The sequence below is a fragment of the Fusarium graminearum genome, chromosome 4 (genome assembly GCF_000240135.3).
Source record: "Fusarium graminearum PH-1 chromosome 4, whole genome shotgun sequence".
In the NCBI taxonomy this organism is placed as follows: Eukaryota; Fungi; Ascomycota; class Sordariomycetes; order Hypocreales; family Nectriaceae; genus Fusarium; species Fusarium graminearum.
The window spans coordinates 536,317-554,840 of record NC_026477.1 but is presented as its reverse complement, the minus strand read 5'-3'; the positions used below and the strand labels follow the sequence as shown (position 1 = coordinate 554,840).

Below are 18,524 nucleotides of genomic sequence, written 5' to 3'. Positions count from 1 at the left end.
CGTTGACTTGCTTCTGATATAATCGCCACTAATACCCAACGAGAACCCCAACGATGAACGGCCAACTTCACAATGTGCATCGCCCCTTGATGCCACGCCAAGGAACTACAAGCAATGAAGGACCTCAAGCAATGGTGTTTAGAATGTTTCATCCTCCAAGATGATGTAAAACATCTCACCATTCGCAAGCAGCTGCGCAACATAGTCCAAGCCGCAACGGCGCTATACGCCTCTTTAATGTCGTTTATTGAAAGAGCTATCTAGCATGCCACGCATTTGCCAACCTTCTCAAATATGCAAACAAACTTTCGTATAATTCACTTACCCTCCATGTCGCTGGATCGTAGGCAATGCTATAGCACGAGAGAGATCGTGGGACTAATAAAAGCGAAGAACGCATTGTTGCCTTAATGTTTCCCAATGAGCCGAGCTACGTATGTCTATTCTAATTAAGCTAAATTATCATAAACAACTTTATCCTAAATTACACTCTTATACAAAAGATATACTAAAACAGATACTGCAGCTGAAAATCATACCCTTGCACTCTGATACAACCCAACAGAAACCCGATTCAGAATCCGCCGTCTTGGATAGTACTAATAATACCGAGGCCTTGAGTAAATGCCTCGATAAGCCCGGTCCATCTGCGCATGCCGCCATTCCCTGGACCCTGATGTGGGAGAGCGCAGATATGCCCAATCGAAGGGCACAACTAACGCCGGCCTGTTCCCAATACTCCCATGGCTATAACGTCCTGTAGTAGACCGGGATGATGTTAGGGTCGACGAGTCATTATGGGTCGTTCTGTGATTGAAACAGTAGTTTCCACATCCGGCAGACTTGGGCATGCCGCACTCGGGCCTTACACATGCCTCCTCCCAACAGCAACCATTTTTAACCTTGGCTGGATTCCGACAATGTTTGTTCATGCAACCGTGGGAAATACAGAAAGGGGATTTTGAACCGTCAGTACGGGCTTTTTCACAACAGCCTGGTCGTTCGCAGGTATGTTGAGAGCATCTCTGGACATGATGACCCTTTGAGTCGAGGAGAGAATTTGTACAGCCTGCAACGGAACATCTGTCTAAGATGAAAGATTAGCCTTTGAATAGTACAAGAGAAACAAACATACGTCTATGACAGAACCGGGTGCCAGGGGCATTAGATAGGTCTTTGGGTCGATGGCAGGTTACAATGTAGCACTCGTGCTCAGCACAATACCAAGATCCCGTCCGGACGATACCATGACATCGATGTATCCTGCATTGACCATGGTGAGCACAAAATTTCTTTGGAATGTTGTAGGCATCCAAGTCCACATGCCTAGTACACCCCGGTGAGGCACACGGCTGATGGTGACGGCATTTTTCTTTGCTCCGACCCGAATTCAATGTCTTTCGAGTGCAATCAGGATGCTGGCAAGTGTGTTTTTCACAGTAGTGTTTCGAGCTTCGATCCGAAGAGCAGTCCGAAACCTCGCATTTGTTCTCCTTGGCATGATCATCGCAGTATTTGGTGTTGGAGTCGCGACGATGTTTGTAGCAGTCATCTGCCTTGCAACGATCTGTACCGCGTTAATGTCGAGCTTTTGGGTGTGAATATGATACTTACGATCCGAGCAAAGCCATGAATCTTTGCCTCCCTTTGAGTAACGGAAAGATTTGTCCTCCTCTGATATCCTTTTGCCACATCCATAGTGAGCACAAACTGCGTCTATATATGTCAATTTCAGTTCTCAAGTAGGCAATTGATAACTTACGGGTCTTACAGAACCTTTCTCCGTCTTCTGACGGTGTGCGGCATTTGTAATTAGCATGACAGCTATCTAGTGACTTGTTAGAAATGTCTTTCAGCTTTTAGACTTTACTCACGCCTCGGGCAGTAAAATGAATTCTTGTTGCTACTTTCATAGAACCCTACCTCTCTGTCACAATGTCGCATCTGACACTTTTTGGCTGGTCGATAACTACTCCCACTGCTGGAATAGAAAGGCATTTTGGAATGTGTTGTAAGATTGATAGCAAATACTGTGGTATAAAATCGAATAAATTTTTATAGGTCTCAAGAGATAATATATCGCCTAGCAGGCATCAAGATGTTGAAAAAGTAGATGGGATATATTGGGAAAGAATATGAATATCCTGTCTTGGATGAATCAGGATCTGGGCTGAAAGCTTGCTGTTCAATGCGTAGTTCGGCAGCAGCTTGTCTGGGTTTTATATGTCGCCAGCACAGAGGTTCTGGAACGGAATGGAAGTCGCTCTAACGGATCGAGCCGTAGCCGAAGCTCGCTTGCAACTTTATATAGTTTGTCTTGTGTTGCCGAGTTTAAACTCTTGTTACACCTTTGGGCGTTTTTCGCACGCCTTTTGGCAAAACGTGGGCTCGTTACACCTCGGAAGTTGATGCGGCTTGCCATGCAATGGAAACTGTCTGCCTATTGAGTGACGTTCTTTATTGATGGATGCCTCCCCAAAGGTGTATAGTGCGAACGGGTGCTGTTAACTTGAGTTCCTAGCTAACAAATCAGTCACGATACCGTCAATATTCAAAGGCAGTTCAGTATAAAATCAAACAACTTGAGATAAAATGCATCCCACTTCCGAATCATTTTCATCCATAATCCGGCCTTGTTCCTCCACTTCCTCTTGTCACTCACGGTAAAATCACAATCTTCTCGGGGTACCAGGTTGAACGTGACCATTATCGCAGCATATGACTATGACTGTCAAACTAGAAATGAATACACGTCAGTCCTAGCACGTCTCAAGTTTCTTGATAACAATCACGCCTCAAAGAATCCTACCTTGATAGACGTAAAGTAGTGTTTCAGGCAAATACGTTGAACCCTAGATGTTGAATGAGCCTCAATCGCTGTTGCTGAACTTCCCGTCGTTGCACCGTGTGTGTTGCAACTAGTCCTTTGTCAAACTATTTTCATCTCAAATACTTGGCACGACTTCAAAAATCCGGGATCACGAGATTGTGAGGCTCTGGTCCGTTAAATCGTCTAGGCAAACCGGGCGATGCTGTGACCTGTTTGCGGTGCGCAGGAACCGTGGACATCGATAGCGGTGATAGGTGTCTACCAGAGGCATGAAGAAGTCAAGTGACGTTTTCGAGTGTAATGAAGGCCTGGTCTATGACAGTCTGAGTTAGCATTCGCTCCAAAGACAACAGACAATACCCTAATTGGCTCCGTTTGTGTTGCAGCTCCACGACGGGCAGTCAGGCAGTGACGAGACCGGAGCTTTCTCTTCATAGTATGTTGAGGTCCTAGATGCCTTGAATTTGTGTTTAGTATTACCTCTCGTTATTGATCCAATCGTATATCTCGTAGTGGACCATGGTTGGCAATAGACTTGACAGTTTCTGCAGGGTCAGCTGGAGGCCTCAAGACTGGAGTTAGGGGTAAGTGCGTCCGGTTTTCCGGTATAACTCATTAATATGACTCACGATACGGTTTGGACGTGCCAGCGGGATGAGTATTGTAGTATCTCGGTAATGAAAATCAAGTTATTTCGCATAAAAATCAAGACGAGGAAATAGGATTGTTGAATGGAAAACAAGTGTATTTGGCAGAGGAAATGATGAATATTCTGGCTGACTACTTGAACCAAAAGATATCCGCTAGCTCACTACAGTTCCTTCTTCCATTCTCCAGGCTGCAAGTTCCACCTTCCATCCAAATTGTCAACTGCTCTCTCCCCTTCCTTCCTCGACCACGTTTCTAATCCCGAGCCCAACAAAACTGGCAGTTGCACTAAAACCACGATTCTCTCTCAAATCCGGATTATTTCAACTCTCCGGCGCAAAGTTGTGCAAAATCATCTTTGTTGTCGAGTTTGCATCACGCCGCCATCTTTGGCCATAGGAAACATACATTCCACCTCGACCACTGCAGCAATCTTGCATGCCGTTGTGTTATAAAACACAGTTACACCCATCTTCGCCTATAATTACTTCTATTAGCAGAAGATTGTGGCCAGGTTGGCAAACTTACTTGCTGTGTTGCCGGCAGGAGATACAATGTGCTAACATTGACGCAGCTGCAGTCGGCAAAGCATCCAGTCTGACGGCAGAATCGGCCTCACATGTCCTTCCTGCCATAGTGCTGGAAAAGTGTAATTCAAGATGGAAAACTTACTATCAGGGGTCCTTCCTGCACATCTCAAAGCCCACAAACAAGATGTTTGATCGCCATACCGATGTCGATGCTGTGCTGAAGAACAAAAATCTCGATCAGAGACGACCCTGCATGGGGGAACTGAACAGTCAAACCATCGTCAGCAGACTAACTGGCCAAACCTGGTTCGCCCACATCCAACAGAGGTATAGTGGAAGGCTGCCAGGCAAACAAGTGACAGCAGGTACTGATCTGTTGTAGGCAATCCACACCTTGGCTCACCAAGATTCCCTCGCCTGTAAGCCCTGCTTTCAAGGCATGAGTCATACGTAAACTTATCATCAAGCACAACAAGGATGGTGCTCACCTTGGAAGCAAGACAGTGAACCACTGATGCTTGGAAGATTCGGGTCCTCCGTGATCTATCTCTGTCTCTCAAAGGCCATCGATATTTGGAACGAGGGCCCTAGTGCATTTAAATATGACCTTGATCCTTACACAATGTACACCCTTCTACCTTCGCAACATTTACCATCTTGGAATCGCCATCATCTGCCTGTCGAGGACTTGGTTTTGCCTGACGTGATATACGATCAAGGCTGTGGGATTCCCAGCCAGTCAATTTCCTTGGTAAGCGACTGTGCGCCCAGCTGATCTCAACGATAGGCATACCTCGAAGATCGTCTTTTTTTGTTTACTACTCAAAGCCAGTCATCGGTCCGATTTGGAATCGTTCAGCCGGCAGGCGGCATATTTGCTCTTCATATGTGGGCGAACGGCTCATGGACAAATATGGCACGTAGTACCAAGACGTTGGTGTGTTCTTGGTAGGACTTTCGCTTTACACTACTCTTCCACCTGTGCAATCTCTGTACTAACATCGTCTCATCGGCAGTTGTTTTGCAACATGAAGAAACAACTTATATCACAAGCTTCACAAATATTAGTGTCGGCAGTTCGCTTTTACAGCACCAGTCTATCTAAGTGTCATTTTCGACAAGGAATCAAGAGAAGACTTTGGTACCATGTTTGACTGGCAACTGTCACATGAATCTACTTTTACAACACAGTGATATGTCGTTGGGAACCTTAATCGATACAGGCGATGCTTAGCATCATGGGGGTTACTTCGTCTGAGAGTCAACGTTACCGACGTACATACACAGACTTGTGATCACATCTCTTGACCGGTAGATTTTAATCTGCCTAATATCAACTCAACTCCCCTCAAGCATCTATTTCAAAACTATCTCGTGCGAAAACTTGATCAGTCCTACTAAAACATTACAAACTTTTTAGCTACAGATAAGAATCCATATCGACACAATATTTACTACACAGGTGCGTCATTTCAGGCACATGTCTCAGAGTGTGAAACACAAACCCATGTGAACACCACCCACTGACGTTTTGTCTCAGAAGAAGCCTCGATGCTCGTTCCGATTTATCTAGCGCCGGTCTACCGTACCAGCGTTAGCCACCTTGCCGAGAATGTCCTTTTTATGGGACTGCCGAAGTTCAAGGTAGAAGAGCAAAAGTGCAAGCATTGCAAGAAGAAACTGCCATCTTCGAACCGGGTAGTTGTTGCATACGAAGTTAGGAACAGCGGTTTGTGCATGACTGTGAGACCTATAACACCCAAGCCACCAAAGGAAAAGAGGAAGATTGAGGATTAGGATGGATGCGGTACGTTAAAGAAGCCAAAGTTCGCCTCACACCATCTCTGTTCGGCTATACTTGCGAGTCGCCTGCTAACGTCTGCAGACTTGTTAGTAATTCATTGCCGTTGGTGCACATGGTATTGTTGCGTTGGGCCAGAACCCATTCATAAGAAGCAAGCCAATGCTTGGTCCTGTATATCAATATAGAGAATACCAAAGAACGCCATTGGTCTTTCTTATGAACCTTGATGATTTGCATACTGCCACAAACGCCATGTCAGACTCAAGAGGCCAGCTTTTCATATCCTATCAGGAATGGACATTCACTCTCCCCATGAGCAGCTGGCAGGTTCTGCTGACCACTTGCTGTGTTACTATGGGCTTAGTTTCCCATCTTGAGTTATATTGATGCAGCAGACACTATCCCTACCTTTTGTTTGATCTATACTAACGTCTGGGTTGTTCTAGTCTCCTCAACGAACCCGGCACTTGAGAACGATTTATCCCCTTTCTCCTTTCCCAATTATATTCCACGACCCGACTCAAAGCTGTTGTCTATGCCGGTATCCCTCTCCCGGCTGCATAATCGACTATATCACACGTCGAAAGCATCGCCAAAAAGCAACCTGAGGCTGGCTCAAGCTTGATTGTGTTTCGTACGCTTCCAAGATTTACCCCTTGGACAATCTTTTCTCGGCGGATGATATAGACTATGACTGGACCATGGACCGATGCCCCGAAGCTTGTAGTCCAATGCCGGTCTAGGCGAACGGTTATCACATCCTGTCCTTGAATAGTTGAGAAACGCATGGAGCTGCTACTTGACAATGTATCTTGGCTTTGTCCCATACATTGATCATTAGGGTCAGAGCGAAAGTACGGCACAAGCTTCCATCCCCGCCGTCCGCACAATACACGACTCCCACGAATCGAATTAGAGCGCTGTAGAGTTAGCTTGTCTTTGTTCTAGGATACGAATGTCCCTACCTCCTAGAGCAATTCAATGATCATGTTCTCGTCAGCAGTAACGCGTCACTGGGTAACTGGTAACGAGTAAGCTGGCGGTTTATAATGCTCGTTGATGCAAGCCTAGTACTGAACCTTTGGAACCTTGGAAGCTTTGACATGTATTAAAAATGCTTGATTCTTTTCAATTGCCTTTCTGATCATACAGTATACTTTGCTCATTGTTTTCACACGTCCTCCGAGGCGGAAAGTCTTTGTTGCTAGTACATACGTTCCAGGCCTTCGAACCAGTCAAATGCTCCGACGGCACCACGACCTTCATTATTGTTGGTGGTCGCTGGTGGAACGATCGAATCCTGAGGCATGTTGAGCTGGCCTGGGATCTGCGGTTGTGAGCCAGGTAAGGGACCATTCGTCTTCCTAGCTGTCATACTCTTGGCTTCAGCTCTCAGCTTGGCCTTCTCCCAACAAGCTTTTTGATAAGCCACGTATGCATCGGTGCTGGACTGTTGCGTCTCCTGTCTTTTCTTGTCCCTTCTCTCCTGTTCTTCTTTGATGAACCGCTTCAGTTGTGACACGACCAACATTTGCTTGTCGAGACTCAGATCCTCGAACTTGAAAGTAGGGGTAGCCGTAATTCTTTTTAGTGCCAAGGCGTTTTCCAAATCATAGACCACATTCTCTCTTAATTTCCCCCGGTTCGGCTGTCCCGTTTTGATGCCACCACGTACGACTGCGAGCTCTTTCGTGACTTGGGTGGTCTTGAAGGGATTTTGAGCTTCTCTCTATTAACCGGTGTGCTGCCAATAGGGGGGCATAAATTTGCCGTCAAATCGATAGATTCCTCTGACGTGATTTCGTTGCACTGTGGGAGTATTAGAGATGGTTTCGGGACCGGCGATCCGAAGAGAGTTTCATGTTCGGGGAGCTCTAGAGTTGATTCTGGGACCGGTGACCCGAAGAGAGATTCGTCTTCGGGGAGCTCTGGGCGCAGTGAAGACATGCTTGAATCTGATGTTGAGGAAATAGTACACTTGTCTGTAAAAGTGTTTGGTGTTTGGTTTGGTCTTGGAAGTTTTGTGAAAAGATTACTAAATAAGTAGACAAGACCAGATACCTAGCAGGTAAAGTAGTTGGTGTTGTGCAAGGTATCAAAGGCAAGAACGGTTGAATTCCTAAAATGATACAAATAAATAGCCTAGAGAATAGAGCGTTGAGTAGCAAAAGTTGATATATTAATTTTGTTATTATACTTTCTGCAGTTATTGTTTTTTAATATTCTGAGGCAACCCATGATGATTTGTCGTATAACCAACAGACAACCCAATACCCTATAGACTTTGGTTGGACATGTAGTTGACAAAAATAACGACCAATGATATCAGCTGAACGCATATAATTATTCTTGATCAATATTCAACTCAGCTTGTTGTGGTAGAAAGTGGAGTCCCCCAAGCAAGTCAAAATAAGTGACTCATTGTACAGCATAGTCACAGCAAACTCTGCATCATTTAATTTTGCACATTTAAAACTCTGAATTCCCCAGAAAATTCAGGTAATTCGTCCTCTCCCCTGCAAGCAAACCGGCTTGGGATCAACCCGACAGAGAGGGAACAACCACAAGGGGAAGGTGGCAGGTTTCGGATGAGCCAAAAAACGGCAGAGCCAAGAAATAGCAATCAATGCTATACATAAAAAGAGTAAAAGCGACAAGGATGTAATCGAGAAATCTGCATCACCCTGTTGTTTGGATGTTTGGTCTGAGGGTTTTACCATGGTTACATCGGGCCATCTCACGAGTTGTGAAACAGATCTGAGATGATGATGTCGGGGGAGAAAGAAGAGATTTATTGTTGAATACAGAGAATAGAGAGTAATAGACATAGATAGATTCATCATATGCCATGCAGTCAGCTCATCGTCACATCCATCAGCTCATCACAACGACAGAGTATCTACAGACTATATGTGACCACCAAATGCCGCGCGCTTAAATATCACCACAATTGGTCCCCTGTCTTATAGTTGCACTTGTTTCAACCAACGAGACGCATCCGCGACCGGGTCGTCTTGGCCCCGACCTCAAAGAGTGTCCTTGTTGGGTCTTCTATTGGTCACTTTCCGTACCCCTGCTTCATCCCATGCATCAAGACATCCCATCTCGTGCTCTTTTGATGGAATGATTCGCTCTTTTAGAAGGGCACTTGCAGTCTGTCAGTCAGTCTCTCTCTCATTCTCATTCTTTTTAACCTCGCTGGCGAGTGATCCTTTTCCACCCAATTTATATCTTTGTAATACCAGAACGAACCTCTCTTTAATTTTACTCTGGTTACACTCTGTCAAAGAACAAACACCACACACAAGTCTGTACACAAACCACCAAAATGGGCGCCAATCTTTCCTCCACATTCGTTCCGGATCTCTCGGGCGTCGTCCTCAGCCCTCAAGACAAAGACTCAGACATTCACCTCGCCGTCTTCTGGGGCGCAACTCTCTACATCTGCGCCATGATCTTTAGCACATGCGCACTCATCGACCGCTGGAAGGGTCCTTACGACCGCATCCGGACGACGGGAGGTTCAGTGATCGGAGCGCTGTTACTATCCACGGCTTGGCCTGTCGTCATGGCCTACCTCATGTTTAACCCCGCGTTTGCCGATTGATGAGCATCAACATGGAAATGGGAACGGGAAATGGGTTGCGTTGCTGGTTAGCGATTCGGATGGACGGCGCATTTTGGGAGATGATACCTCGAGGTACCTTGGATACAAAAGATGGGCGGATAGCATATTAAATCAAACCTGGAGTTTGAATGCATACCACATCGATATAACATCTAATACATATTCTTTTCTATGTCTCATTTGACTTGACACGAGGTAGCACTGACATCAGCAAGGTATCGACCGATATTCCATCTATGTAAGATCAACCCACAAGAGTATTACGTCGACTTCGATCCGACCGAGCATCCTTTCTTCCGATGATAGTCTCAAGAGCCTGTGTTAACGCCTTGGCATCATACCTCCCACCACGTCCCTTTTCGTCCTTGGGCCCGTACAACCTCGTCGCGTCGATACCAAGCTGTCCAAACTGCTGCTTATCCACCTTTGGCGACGTCGGGCCTTCGATGTAAATAACGTGCGACACGTACTGGTTATACTCCTCCTCGGAAGGCTTCGGTAGACCGCGTGAGTCGGCGAGAGCATTTGCAATGGCCCCGACAAAGTCCAACCCTGTAAACGGCGCTGTCGAAGGACCTGTCTCGCGGTCGGTGGTACCGTTGAGGATAAGGATCTTGTTGCGCACGTGCGGACTCGTGATGGCGTCTCCTACACCGCGCAGGACAAGACTGGGAATGAGCGACGTGAACAAAGACCCAATGCTGTATACTACGCTGTGCACGGATCCGAGGGCGTCCAGGACTCGTGGGTTGGCGGGCATCTTGATCTCTTCACCGTATGGATTAATGTACCACAGTCGTGCGATTCGGGCCGGTAGGTCCTCTTCCTGTTCCTTTGAAAAAGCAATCGCTGGTCGACGCAGCGCAGGTAGTGTTCCCGGCAAGTTTGCATCCTCTACATGGTGATGGTCGTGATGCCACGGTCCCTGTCGCGAGGCAATCGGACTATGCACGCCGGCCGATGTCCCTGGTACGGCAGCCGTGGGAGCACTTGGGTGAGAAATGTCATTCTGGCCAGTAATTATGGTTCCATCTTCAAGCCCAGCAGCGATGTGGCTCGCAAAGTTGGTGTTGAGAGCCGGAAGGACAGCTATTCTATCTGGCACAGAACAGATGGAACTCAAGAGATAGATGGCAGCTTCAAAGCTACCGGTAAATAAACGAGCACCTGTCAGAAAGAGATTTCCAATGCTGGCGCCAGAGTAGTCAAAGCGGCTGCTCGGTTTCATACGCTTGACAACTTCAAGGTTGAAGCTGTTGAGGTAAGATCGGATGAGCTCCCGCTTGGGCGATGAGATGTCGCCCCACAGAGGATGGGTAGCTTCGAGAATCTCGAACCATTCCGATCTGGCAATGGCGTAGTTCTTGGGAAGGCGGTGGTTGAAGAAGTGCTTGATGGCGACAGTCTCGGGGTTCCCGTTGCTGTCTGGGATCAGGCGAACGAGACGAGATCTAACATCTCCGATACCTTATTTGTCGTTACTACTAAGACTAGGGAGGGATGACCCTGCCACGTGGTAGCAAGACTAACCTGGTCCACCAAAGACGCGAATGATCTCACTACTGCTACCTCCGTTATCAGAGATGGGGATCACGTAACTGAGGGAGCACTGGTTCGCTTCTCGAAGGCTCTCGAAGACATCGACGAGGTTGTTTGCGGCGCTACCGCCGGAAAAGACGACGATGCCTGTCACTGACGGTGGGCGGGGGGTTCCGCTGGGGGAGTATGGGAGCTGAAGACCCAGATTGACGGTTAATTGAGATGGAGTGTGAGCCATTGGCGATGATCGGATGTATTATGTGATTGTAGAGAGTCTTCAATGTTGATGACAGATGACAGTTGGCGGGGCAAGACAGTATAAGCCCCATTATTGTCGCTGAAGACATACTACTACCGATTGATACCCTACAGTTGTTTACTTGGTCAACAAGATGCCATCCTGTAACTCAATATACTTGGATGAATTGATGTCATTAGCTGTACAGGTTCCTATTTACATACTGTATACTGTAATGTCCAAACCAAACCAGTTCATGCAATGCAATGCACGCGAGTCATTGACACAACGTGGCATAAACTTGACTGACAAGATAAACACTATCCATCCAGACTCTTCCATTCAGACTCTGTAGGTCAGTATGTAAGAACCCCGAAGGTTCTACAGGCATGACAATCTCGGATCCGCATAGACTCCAAGTGGATCAATTCTTTTTTCTGAATGGCTTCATCGGGATTCTTAGTCCAAAGCCCGCAATTGGTCTCCATAGTCCACCTCCACTGTAAAAAAAGAACCCATCGGCAGTTGAAGTCGCATTGAAACAGTAAAACGTCAGTATCCACCGCTTGCCACAGTCTAGTACCTGGTATAGACTTGGTTACGTCAGTTTCAACACTCTAATTCTTTTCTATATCGAACCACGATTCTTACAAATCGCATCCTGCACAGACATCAATCTGTTTCCTGACAAATCTGCATCTTTAAAGAAGTTTTCTTTTAGTTGGCGGTATAGATCATAGAGTTATATAAGACCACATCGGAGCGTCACACTACTACCTTCTCATCAACACTATCTCATCTACACCATACAACCACTTCAACAACACACTTCAAACAATGTCTCAATCTATCCCCCAGACCGTCCAGCAATGGATCATCCCCTCTCGGGATGCCAAGGACTTCAGCGGCATGAAGTTCACAGAGGCTCCTACTCCTGAACTCGGTGATGGCCAAGTCCTCGTCAAGCGTAAGTCTTCATCAACACTCACTCACACAAATCACTAACATCCAACAGTCCAGGGTGCTTCCCTCAACTACCGTGATCTGATCCTCCCTATCGGACGCTACCCCTTCCCCGCCAAGGACGGCGTCGTCCCCGGTTCTGACGGTGCCGGTACCGTCCTCGCTGTCGGCAAGAACGTCACTCGCTTCCAGCCCGGCGACAAGGTCGTCACCCTCTTCAACCAGGGCCATATCGGCGGCTCCCTCGACAACCTCAGCGTCCAGACCGGTCTCGGTGGTGTCATTGACGGTACCTTCCGTTCCGTCGGTGCCTTTGACGAGCAAGGTCTTGTCCCTATGCCCAAGGGTCTCGAGTTCCACGAGGCTGCTACTCTCACCTGCGCCGGTCTGACCGCCTGGAACGGTCTCTACGGTCTTGAGGGCAAGAAGCTTCTTCCTGGCCAGTGGGTTCTCACCCAGGGAACCGGTGGTGTCTCCATCTTTGCTGTTCAGTTCGCCAAGGCTGCCGGTGCCAAGGTCATTGCTACCACCAGCTCCAGCGAAAAGGCCAAGCTCCTCGAGAAGCTCGGTGCCGACCACATCATCAACTACAAGGAGACTCCTGAGTGGGGAGCCAAGGCTAAGGAGCTTACTGGTGGTGCTGGTGTCGACCACGTTATCGAGGTTGCCGGTCCTTCTTCCATGAAGCAGTCTCTCAACGCTGTCAAGATTGACGGTGTTATCTCTATTATCGGATTCGTTGGTGGCACCGGCCAGAACGACCCTGGTTTCCTCGACTGTCTCTCCAACCTCTGCACCACCCGAGGTCTCCTTGTCGGAAGCCGAACCCAGATGGAGGACATGTGCCGCGCTGTCGAGGCCAACATTGAGAAGCTCCGTCCTGTTGTCGACCCCAAGGTCTTTAGCCTGGAGCAGCTCCGTGAGGCTTACGAGTACCAGTGGTCTGGTCAGCACCAGGGCAAGGTCTGTGTCAAGATTGAGTAAGCGATGGATAAGAAAAGTGATGCCTGAGCGACAGGGCTTTGGCTTTAAGTTTAATATATAGAACCAATTGATACCACATTTTCACGCGAATCAGTCAGTCTTGTAGTAATGAAGCCCTCAAATGAGTGCGTTGATGTTGCATTAATCGGTCGACGAATAATTATATGCCCTCTGGCATTTGACGCTCGATTGGCTTCCGTAAAGTCCCCCATACCTATCATCTAATCCAGCAATCTATACCGACAAACAAAAGAAACGATACAATTAAAGAACGAGAGCGGCAACACCAGCCACAATACCACCAAACATGCTGTATCTGTTGGATGTTCCACCGTTGACGACAACTGTGCTGGGTGTAGGAACCGGGACGACAGGAACACCGGGAGTCTGTGGCACGGGCAGAGGAACGGGAGTACCACTGGGAACTGGCAGAACTGGAGGAACAGGAGAGCTGGCGACGGGAGTATCGACAGGAGTATCGACAGGAGGAGGAACAATAACAGCAGTTGAAGATCCCTCAACAACAGGAGGTTCCGTCTCGGCCGTGTTAACACCGCCCTGAACAACAGTAGTCGTATCGCCGCCAGCCAGAGTCAGAGTATCGGTCGAAGCGCGAGTGCTACCACCTCCCTCGCCGTTGCAGACGCTTCCGTTGGGACAGCAGCCGTACTGCGCATTGGTGCCGACTTCGCAGTACGCCGTGGGGGGACAGCCACCCTGCTTGCTGGGACAGCATGTCCAGTCTTCTTGGATGCAGCCCTCGCCACAGTCTTTGAGCTTCTGCTCCGAGCAGGGAACTTCGACAACTTGGCGGACCGAGAGGAGAGGGAAACTGGGCGAGTATTGCACCGAGGCGAGGGCGCCAGAGGCGGAGAGGGCGATGAGCAGAATCTTGTTGTACATTTTGGTCGAGGTTGAGTTTGAGTTCGAGCGAGTGTTCTTAGCGAGTGGTGTTGATCTTGAGTTATGGCTGTAGTTGTACTTGTGAGTGAGTGATGGTGATGAGAGAGAGTTGAGACACATACCAAGACTGGGTTTATATGTCTCTGCTTTACCAACGCCCGATCGTGTCTTTCTAGATCTCACTCTAAGTCAGCATCCGCCCTCCCCTCCTCTTGCGCGTGAGCTTCCGCGTGCGGCGTTGGTGATGTCGACTTTTGCTTTTGGTCTAAGACATGCACGACATTCCAGCCACGATTGCATCCACTCCTCCCGCAAACATCCACTCCCTTTTCCCATACCGGTGATATTTGTCTAGCCTTGTCGATTTCTGTATTTGTCTCATCTATTTTTGCACAATCCGATATGTTGCTGAGATGGTTGGCTGTGCGACACAGTCTTTTGTGCGACTTTCCCGCCATGTTCCTTCTTCCGTCTCTAGGCGCGTCTGTTCAATGGTCATTGATATTCAGGGCCGATTGCCTGAATTTGCGTCAGCGACGGGATCTGTTTCGGGTGGCTGTTTTCGGTAGTGCTGGGGTAACCAAGTTGGATCAGATCAGGGCATTGGGTTTAAACACGATTGCCTGGACGTAAGGTTCCTTGGTAGAGAAGAGTTGTTGCACGAGATCGTTTGTGCCAATTGAAGTGGTTGATAGTTGATGTCATTGTCCAAGTAACACTGGCTCTTGGCCTAACTTGGCACTCCCAGATACCGTGAGCTATTTCTTATTATTAGCCAAGTACACGATGCTGTAAAGGTCAATAGTTTACCATAAGACATTCCAATTATTCCATAACGCTTTTTGCAACTCGATGTCTTCCTGCTATATGGCCTCGACTACACGAAGACTAACTTTGCCTGCATCAATTGCAACCGCAATAATGACAATTTTGACATGGAAAGTTCTTTTCCTCATGCCTGGCCTTTCTACATCGCGAATTAGCATTTGCTGTTTTCTCGTTTGCTTCCAGAATGCGGCTCAGTTGTTGACTCAAAACTCCAGCGTTCATACTCTTGTGCATATCGAAATCCATTAATCCAGCCTGGTGTCTGTGTAGAATGACACAACGAGCCAGAATTCAATAGTGACGCATTAGGAAATTGTCTCTGCCAAGATTGACGTCCAAATTCCAGTGCCTGTCGAGTCTGAGACACCAACCGAATAAGGTTTCTGGCGGCAAGCTCTAGGTCTGATCGATCGTGACTAGTGTAGCTTGGAGATGTCGTCCAGGAACAAGATTTGTAAATGCCGTTGTTTTCCTGCCCCTGGGCGCAAGCCGCCACTGTAGTGTGTGAACTGGTTGAACGGCGTGGCGAGGGATTGATAAGGGACTTCTCTGGTTGCTACCATTGGGTCCGTTTAACTGTTTGACTTGTTAGAGATATTGTAATTGCAAGTCCAGAGTAAATCTAAATATGTTCCGATGGGGATATAGTGCATCATTCTTCGCGGTTGGGCTGCAGCCTCGGATGTGTCTTGAAGACAATGGGAGCATGCCTCACAACAATACTCAAGCATGAACTTACTTTCATTCTCGATCAAGGACTCAAGTAATCGACTATTGTCTTTAGGCATCTCTTTGGGATTGTGTGCTCCTCGTCAGTGTCGTTTAGTAGAGACCAACTGTAGGCAGCATCAAAGGACAAGCACCACGCACCTTCCCTGTTTGTTCTTGGATCACAGGATGAGTAATCTCAGGTTACAGAAAGTAAATCAAGACCCAATCAGACTACCTTTAAAATCATCTGATGGTTTAGTCAGCCAACATCAACAACAGGCAAGAGTCACCAACCTTTGACCAACCTTCCAACACCCAGGTAACAACCACAGACAAAATGTGACAGCTCAATATCACACTTCAATCCTGGTATCTATCCCTGAGCCTGGTCACATATCCATGCATAAGCATGTCGTGCAACCGACAACGAATATCTATTACATCCCATGACGACAATATTCCAACATATCTAGTCATTTGCTGGTCAACTCCACAGCACTTTCTTGATCATTCAATGCGATTGGATCCTCAGTGTTTCTTATCTATTCATGACTTGTCACAATTCGATTCAATCTGGTTGGCTGCACATTGATGCGTACAAGGTATTCGTATTTAAACGACGTGTCACGAGCCGGACTTATATCCGGCTCAAATGCAGCAGATTGATAGGGATGAAAACATAGAAGCATCGAAGCGCCGTAGGGGTGCTATAAAACAACGTCAGTTCTCCACATTCCTCTTCTTCTCTCGACATTCTGTTCTAATTTCCAAGTCAGGCCATGCCAAGCATCCCACCATGAACTCCAACCAACTTGACCCTCGTCAGCATCCTCTTGAAGCAATTGGCGCCGCTATCGGTGCTGAAGAACAGACAGAACTTCAAACTCGCTCAAGCAATTTCCAAGGTGCCGACGAGGGACCAGCCTCTGTCATCGCCAAGGTCTCAGGCGCCCAGAGTGGAGGGAAGAGAGAAGATGGTAGCTCTGATCTTCCCAACAACAAAGGCACCCCTCGCCCTAACCCGTATGTATTTCATCGCTCCGGCTGAACATATCCTTACATTTCTAGAACTTATAGCAAGACTGTCGGGGGTTTGCCTCTCGTCAGCGATACATTCTTGTTGCAGTAAGTCTCCTCTCCTGTACAGCCCCATATCTGACTTGGAAATAGGAAGCAGCAGCATTTCAATAGATCCAAGACTCTAGAACGTTTGTATAGCTGTTCTCTGTGTCTCCATACGACTAACAAATGTCAGGTGTGGTTCATTCTTGCGGCGCTGGCGCTTTTGGTTACTTTGAGTGCACTCGGGACGTCACCGAACTCACGGTAAGACATACGGACTCCCACATCGATACATCCTAACTGTATCTAGAAAGCCAACTTTCTTTCTTCTGTTGGAGAAAAAACACCTGTCTTTGTTAGGTTCTCTACCGCCACTCTTGGAAGGGAGTTCCCAGACGCGTCTCGCAACCCTCGAGGCTTTGCTATCAAGTTTTACACCAAGGAAGGAAACTATGACATTGTCGGCCTCAACTTTGTAAGCTGCTCTCCAAATTTGCTGGTCATACTCTACGATATTTCTTGACTCAAACGGTAGAGTGCTAACTTCTTAGCCCGTCTTCTTTTGTCGTGATCCCATCCAAGGACCAGATGTCATTCGCTCCCAGTCCCGCAACCCGAGCAACTTCCTTCTAGATCATGACGCCCTCTTTGACTTCCTTGCCAACAACCCCGAGGCCAACCATGCCGGAATCATGTTGTTCAGCGACCACGGAACCCCCCAAGGATGGCGCTTCAGCCATGGCTACGGCTGCCACACGTTCAAATGGGTCAACGCTGACGGAGAGTTCATGTACGTCAAGTACCATTTCATCGCAAAGCATGGCCAGAAGCAATTCGCCGACAGTGAAGCAATGCAAATGTGTGGTGAAGACCCGGATTACTCCAAAAGGGATCTCTGGGAGGCCATTGAGAAGGGTGAGGACATTGAGTGGATGGTGCATGTTCAGATCATGGATCCTAGACAGGCGGACCCTGATACCCTCGGCTTCGATCCTTTCGATGCCACCAAGATCTGGCCTAGATCTGAGTTCCGCATGAAGGAACTTGGAAGACTAGTGCTTAACAAGAATCCCGAGAACTTCCACAGAGATGTGGAACAGGCTGTTTTCTCGCCTGGTAGCATGGTCCCCGGTATTGAAGACTCGCCCGACCCTCTTCTTCAGTTCCGCATGTTCCTCTACCGCGATGCTCAATACCATCGTGTAGGCACCAACCTGCACCAAATCCCCGTCAACTGTCCTTTCATGGCCAAGTCATACGCCTCGCCCTTTGACGGTCCTATGCATGTAGACACCGACCGCGCGGGCAGCAAGCAATACCCCTTAAACAGCTTTGCTCACAAGTTTAGACCCGATACTGACGAAGCCCCCTACGAGGTCAACGATAACTTTGTGAGTAGGGTGAGCCACTACTGGCATGAGGGGAAAAAGAACGACTACGATCAGGTCAGAGACCTTTGGACGAGAGTCATGAGCGATCAGGAGAAAAAGAACACTTGCTACAACACGGCCAAGGGTCTTGGGCGAGTCAAGTCTCCCGAAATCCAGGCAAGCCACCCCGGTTTGACTGAGTAAATACAGAGTTAACAATTATTAGATCAAGTATCTCGCGCAGGTGTATATCATCTCGGTGGACTACGCACAAGGAATCTACAATCTTCTGGACGAGCCTCGGTTCGAGTTCTCCAAGGTCAAGAAGCTTGGTGAAACAAAGTTTGCTGAGGCTGCGGATGACTGGTACAAGGAGCCAAAGTTCAGAGACAAACCTGGCTCAAAGCTCGTGGGATATCCTCCTGAAATAGCAGTGTATCAACCATGAAGCAGATGCTACCAACCAAGATTTCTCTTTGGGCCAAT

General features: G+C 47.8%; 9 protein-coding genes across 9 annotated transcripts; 4 read left to right on the top strand and 5 right to left on the bottom strand.

Moving 5' to 3' along the window:
- Window positions 1-599: 599 nt before the first annotated feature.
- Window positions 600-1,998, bottom strand: FGSG_12945 (uncharacterized protein; the record flags this gene model as incomplete). Its single annotated transcript, XM_011327918.1, has 5 exons — window positions 600-1,069; window positions 1,136-1,567; window positions 1,615-1,716; window positions 1,763-1,828; window positions 1,875-1,998. 5 exons carry the CDS (start codon window positions 1,996-1,998, stop codon window positions 600-602), a joined length of 1,194 nt encoding a protein of 397 aa, XP_011326220.1.
- Window positions 1,999-3,559: 1,561 nt separating this feature from the next.
- On the bottom strand, window positions 3,560-4,559 carry FGSG_12944 (uncharacterized protein). Its single transcript, XM_011327917.1, has 3 exons — window positions 4,497-4,559; window positions 4,007-4,437; window positions 3,560-3,956 (listed from the first exon to the last, which is right to left on the bottom strand). The coding sequence occupies exons 2-3, from the start codon at window positions 4,111-4,113 to the stop codon at window positions 3,941-3,943; spliced, it is 123 nt and encodes a 40-aa protein (XP_011326219.1). The 5' UTR covers window positions 4,114-4,437; window positions 4,497-4,559; the 3' UTR covers window positions 3,560-3,940.
- Window positions 4,193-6,031, top strand: FGSG_06602 (uncharacterized protein; the record flags this gene model as incomplete). Its single annotated transcript, XM_011327916.1, has 8 exons — window positions 4,193-4,288; window positions 4,391-4,427; window positions 4,476-4,759; window positions 4,796-4,945; window positions 5,077-5,149; window positions 5,435-5,470; window positions 5,549-5,834; window positions 5,894-6,031. 7 exons carry the CDS (start codon window positions 4,193-4,195, stop codon window positions 5,803-5,805), a joined length of 933 nt encoding a protein of 310 aa, XP_011326218.1. The 3' UTR covers window positions 5,806-5,834; window positions 5,894-6,031.
- An 848-nt stretch (window positions 6,032-6,879) lies between these two features.
- On the bottom strand, window positions 6,880-7,759 carry FGSG_06601 (uncharacterized protein; the record flags this gene model as incomplete). The annotated part of the gene is made up of 3 exons (XM_011327915.1): window positions 6,880-6,908; window positions 7,028-7,395; window positions 7,488-7,759. 3 exons carry the CDS (start codon window positions 7,757-7,759, stop codon window positions 6,880-6,882), a joined length of 669 nt encoding a protein of 222 aa, XP_011326217.1.
- Window positions 7,760-8,983: 1,224 nt separating this feature from the next.
- Window positions 8,984-9,619, top strand: FGSG_06600 (uncharacterized protein). Its single transcript, XM_011327914.1, has one exon. The coding sequence runs from the start codon at window positions 9,141-9,143 to the stop codon at window positions 9,417-9,419; it is 279 nt and encodes a 92-aa protein (XP_011326216.1). The 5' UTR covers window positions 8,984-9,140; the 3' UTR covers window positions 9,420-9,619.
- A 65-nt stretch (window positions 9,620-9,684) lies between these two features.
- FGSG_06599 (uncharacterized protein) lies at window positions 9,685-11,217 on the bottom strand (the record flags this gene model as incomplete). The annotated part of the gene is made up of 2 exons (XM_011327913.1): window positions 9,685-10,907; window positions 10,971-11,217. 2 exons carry the CDS (start codon window positions 11,215-11,217, stop codon window positions 9,685-9,687), a joined length of 1,470 nt encoding a protein of 489 aa, XP_011326215.1.
- Window positions 11,218-11,958: 741 nt separating this feature from the next.
- FGSG_06598 (uncharacterized protein) lies at window positions 11,959-13,254 on the top strand. Its single transcript, XM_011327912.1, has 2 exons — window positions 11,959-12,184; window positions 12,233-13,254. Exons 1-2 carry the CDS (start codon window positions 12,055-12,057, stop codon window positions 13,162-13,164), a joined length of 1,062 nt encoding a protein of 353 aa, XP_011326214.1. The 5' UTR covers window positions 11,959-12,054; the 3' UTR covers window positions 13,165-13,254.
- A 100-nt stretch (window positions 13,255-13,354) lies between these two features.
- FGSG_06597 (uncharacterized protein) lies at window positions 13,355-14,148 on the bottom strand. Its single transcript, XM_011327911.1, has one exon. The coding sequence runs from the start codon at window positions 14,065-14,067 to the stop codon at window positions 13,429-13,431; it is 639 nt and encodes a 212-aa protein (XP_011326213.1). The 5' UTR covers window positions 14,068-14,148; the 3' UTR covers window positions 13,355-13,428.
- Window positions 14,149-16,402: 2,254 nt separating this feature from the next.
- FGSG_06596 (uncharacterized protein) lies at window positions 16,403-18,486 on the top strand (the record flags this gene model as incomplete). Its single annotated transcript, XM_011327910.1, has 7 exons — window positions 16,403-16,629; window positions 16,675-16,731; window positions 16,777-16,814; window positions 16,862-16,932; window positions 16,979-17,143; window positions 17,220-18,194; window positions 18,265-18,486. 7 exons carry the CDS (start codon window positions 16,403-16,405, stop codon window positions 18,484-18,486), a joined length of 1,755 nt encoding a protein of 584 aa, XP_011326212.1.
- Between the last annotated feature and the right edge of the window lie 38 nt (window positions 18,487-18,524).

Coding starts and splice junctions, on each gene's coding strand:
- FGSG_06600 (XM_011327914.1), top strand. CDS start 9,141: ATGGGCGCCAATCTTTCCTCCACATTCGTTCCGGATCTCTCGGGCGTC.
- FGSG_06598 (XM_011327912.1), top strand. CDS start 12,055: ATGTCTCAATCTATCCCCCAGACCGTCCAGCAATGGATCATCCCCTCT. Junction 12,185..12,232: donor TGGCCAAGTCCTCGTCAAGC/GTAAGTCTTCAT, acceptor AACATCCAACAG/TCCAGGGTGCTTCCCTCAAC.
- FGSG_12944 (XM_011327917.1), bottom strand. CDS start 4,113: ATGGCAGGAAGGACATGTGAGGCCGATTCTGCCGTCAGACTGGATGCT.
- FGSG_06597 (XM_011327911.1), bottom strand. CDS start 14,067: ATGTACAACAAGATTCTGCTCATCGCCCTCTCCGCCTCTGGCGCCCTC.